Source organism: Atta colombica, unplaced genomic scaffold, assembly GCF_001594045.1.
Source record: "Atta colombica isolate Treedump-2 unplaced genomic scaffold, Acol1.0 scaffold94, whole genome shotgun sequence".
In the NCBI taxonomy this organism is placed as follows: domain Eukaryota; kingdom Metazoa; phylum Arthropoda; class Insecta; order Hymenoptera; family Formicidae; genus Atta; species Atta colombica.
The window spans coordinates 323,733-327,983 of NW_017259588.1; the positions used below are offsets into that span (position 1 = coordinate 323,733).

Consider the following 4,251-nt stretch of genomic DNA (forward strand, 5'->3'; position numbering starts at 1 on the left):
TTTGCGTTTCTAAGGACTTGTTCTATCTTCGGACAAACTATGTGATAATTTATCTTCTGGATGAACGAAAAAATAAAAGAGTAAGATCATAAGAGAATAAGAGTACAAGACAGTGAGCTGAAGTTTACCGAAAGATGGAACAATCCAGCCGAAGTCCAAAAAACTAATTCAGCGCAATTCAGGATATAAATATGATATATAAATTTATATCGAATTACGTGTATTAACATTTAAGGTTCAGCTTCGACTGCTAAAGACTTCATTTTTTACTTATTATGTCTTCACAGTATATGATCCTAATAAATCATTAAAAAAATCGACTTCCGGTCAAAATAGCCTATTTTCAATCGAAATATGGAATTGAAGATATTATGCAATAGAGCGATCAATTTATCAAAGTTTCTTTTGTTTATTTTTTTTGGAAACAATTCTATTTTTATTTAAAACATTTCTTTCTAAAATAAAAAATAAAAATATTTTTGGAGATGAGACATGAAAATAATAATTTATGAGCATTAATTTGAAAATTTAATTTTTATTTTTATGAAGGAATATTCATAGATAAAAAGGGATATTCATAGATATAGGGATTCAATATTTTTATAAAAGGATATTCTTTTCTAAAAAGGGTATTCATTCATGAATATTTGCAACATTTATACCAAATAAGAATTAGTACTTTCTAATTATCTTCCCTGCTTAAAAAAATTGATAAAAAACGGTAGAAATTTATAGAAATCTGATAGGAATTTTATACAATTTTTCAATTTTCATTCAGTCCTATACAATCAGAATCTATCGTATCTATCGGATTAAAATCACGATAGATGGAAAAGTTATAGATTTCTATCGTTTTATATATCTTATATTAAATAATATATATCTTATATAATATATATCTTATATTAAATAAATGACAAAATACTTATCGGAGACTACAAGCTTCTCTATATGATCCTATCATATTATCTGATTTAATAAGAAATAAGAAGAATGTTTATATGAACCAATACAATTTAATCCTAATACGCCTATATGTTTGAATAAGACAGATATTATAGAAAAATTATCATATTCTATCGTTAGCGATACACATAGGTCATTGTCTGAAATAATAAGAAATAAACGAAAGAATATTTATACCTATATAAACCTATATAATTTAATCTGAAAACGTCTCCTATATATTTGAATAAGATTAGATGTTATAGAAAAATTATTGTATCCTATCGTTGGCAATATAATATGACATTCTTCAGATCATTGAAACAATTATTTTGCAGAGTTTAGCATACGTAATAAAGCTATAGTTATATCTTATCTTATTTAAATGATAGAATAAGTAACTGTATACATAATATACTTCTTTGTTATATTATTTGATTTAAAATATAAAATAATTTAGTATAAAATAAGTGAGGATTTATGCGAATCTATACAATTTAATCCGAAAATGTCCCTATATGTTTAAATAGATAAATGTTATAAAAAAATTATTCCACCATTGTTATATAATTAATTATTCATTTAAGTTTAATAATTAATTATTCATTGAGTAATTAATTATTTAATAACCTAAATGTCATATTACTGCTTATTGCTAACTAAAATACGATAATTTTTCCATAAAATCTATCTTATTCTAACATATAACAACATTCTGGATTAAATTATATAATTTCTTATAAACATTATATCGTTTTTAATCGTAAATTTCAGATTACTTATTGCTATATTAAATAGATTTTCTGTATTTGTCTATCGTTTTCGTTATATAGCTTAGATATTGTTTTGAATCTACCATATTTCTATCTGGTCATGTATTAAAATTAATAATATGTTATCATGTTTTTGAATCATAAATTTCAGATAACTTGTTTAAAGTGACATATTTTCTTTATTTCTGTATCGTTTTTATTATACTATTTAAATATCGGTTTTAATCAATTATTGTATTTTAGTCGCGTGTTTTATCAAAATTAATAATATTCTATCATATCTTTAATCGTAAATTTCAAATTGTAAAATTTAAGATTAAATTTCAGATTCTAAAATTTACAAAGCAAAAACACGAAAGAATATTATTAATTTGGATAGAACATGGTTAGGTAGAAATTGATTGAAAACGATATTTGAGCTGATGAAAATGATACAGAAATATAGAAACTCTATCAAATATTTTAAATAAGTAATCTGAAATTTCCAATTCAAAAACATAGGATGTTATTAATTATTAGTTTTATAAAACGTGATAAAATTGTTTAAAAATGATAATTAAGTTATATTGTATAATAAAAATGATAGAGAAATATAGAAAATTTATATCAAGTAAGTAATCTAAAATTTAAGATTAAAAACGTTAAGATATATGATAAATTTAAGATACGGTAAACAAGGTAAGGTAAACATGATACAATGTTTATAAGAATCTACGTAACTTAATCCAGAAATGTCTCTATAATCACATTATCTCTACATTACATGCTAAAGTATCCAAGCGTGGGATAACTCAGCGTTAGAGTGCTAGACTATCACCCCGTAAGTCTTAGGTTCGAATCCAATATCCCGTCGATTCCAATATTTTCGTTTTCAAAAATTGTAAATTTCCGATGCATAATTGTAATTAATAAAAAGTAATAAATTGCATGTGAAAATATACATGATTCTACAAAAGAATAATAGAAAATAACTAATAATGTATTTTAATTACAATATTATAAAAAGCTTTTTTTTTAAAATAATATGAAATTTACGATTAAAACAATACAATACTATTAATTATAAAACATGACCAGATAAAAATTGATTAAAAACGATAGAAAAATATAAAAAATCTATCAAATATATCAAATAAATAACCTGAAATTTACGAACGAAAAACATGATAGAATATTATTGATTTTGATAAAATATGACTAGATAGAAATTGATTAAATATGATATATAAGCTATATGACAAAAAAAAAGGATAGAGAAATATAGAAAAGCTATCAGATATTTCAGATAAGTAATCTGAAATTTATGAACCAAAAACACGATTCTATCGGACTTTTTAAGCAGGGTTCTGCTATTACAGTCTAGCTTTTATCGAAAATATTTCATATACATTTGTGTTTTACATGTTTGAAAACAATTTACAAAGCATCAAATCTCACCAACTTCTATATTCTAACGTTCATCTTCTTTACCTTTAATTATCAAATATCGTTCGTAATTCATCAATTCTTTAAGTATAACTCATACTAAGTTGATAAAGCACAACGTCACCAGAGATTCGTAAAGTATCCGCGTTGGATGATTCCAATTTGTGTTTAAATTCGCCGATCATCTTGTTAGCTAGCCATATCGTGTATCCTTCATATTCACAGCGAATGCTATCAAATATATGTATCTGTTATCATGGAAAGTAAACAATATCTTTATGGTATGAATTCTTGTAGGAAGTATTACAGCATGAAATATAATTTTAATAATGCAGGAACATTTGTAAGTTTGAAATATTTTTTTTTGAAATGTTTATTTTTTTTTAAAAGCTTACAACAACATTCCTATAATCTTTTTTGAAAGATATTTTATAATAATAAATGATTTTGTTAAAACTATAATATAATAAATACTAACTGTAAGTAAGAATATCCAAGGCTATAACGGTCGAAGCTAGATTTTTAATGCCTAAAATATATGTACATGCATGTATACCAAATTTTTAGCTATTTAAACTACGCGCCGAATTGGTTTTCCAGACTTACAAACGAAATTAAACTACTGGAATAATATCACAAATTAAATTAATAAGCAAATTTTGATATTCAATTCAATATCATATTAGAAGGATGTTAATGTGCTAAAAAACTTTAAATAAATTTATTGCGAAAAATATTACTTCGGCTAGGATTTGAACTCGGATCTTTTATATTCCGTACGAGCGTTCTAAGTCATTAGACCACCGAGGTCTTGCTCAAGCTGCCACTCAAAGTCGGTGATCTAATGGCTTAGGACGCTAATACAAAAGATCCGAGTTCAAGTCCTGGCCGAGATAATATTTTTCGCAATAAATTTATTTAAAGTTTTTTAGCACATTACCTCCTTCTAATATGATACTGAATTGAACATCAAAATTTGTTTGTCAATTTAATTTGTGATATTATTCCAATAGTTTAATTGCGTTTGTAAGTCCGAAAAACCAATTCGGCGCGCAGTTTAAATAGCTAACAATTTAGTATATATGTACATATATATATATATATATAT

At 24.4% G+C, this 4,251-nt stretch overlaps 1 protein-coding gene across 1 annotated transcript in view; it reads right to left on the reverse strand.

Annotated features, from left to right (window-relative positions):
* Window positions 1–3,226: 3,226 nt before the first annotated feature.
* Window positions 3,227–4,251, reverse strand: part of LOC108693594 (galectin-8-like) — a 221,579-nt gene continuing 220,554 nt past the window's right edge. The window contains exon 7 of the mRNA XM_018202630.1: window positions 3,227–3,374. Coding sequence (XP_018058119.1) covers window positions 3,227–3,374 — 148 coding nt within the window. The remainder of the gene's footprint in view (window positions 3,375–4,251) is intronic.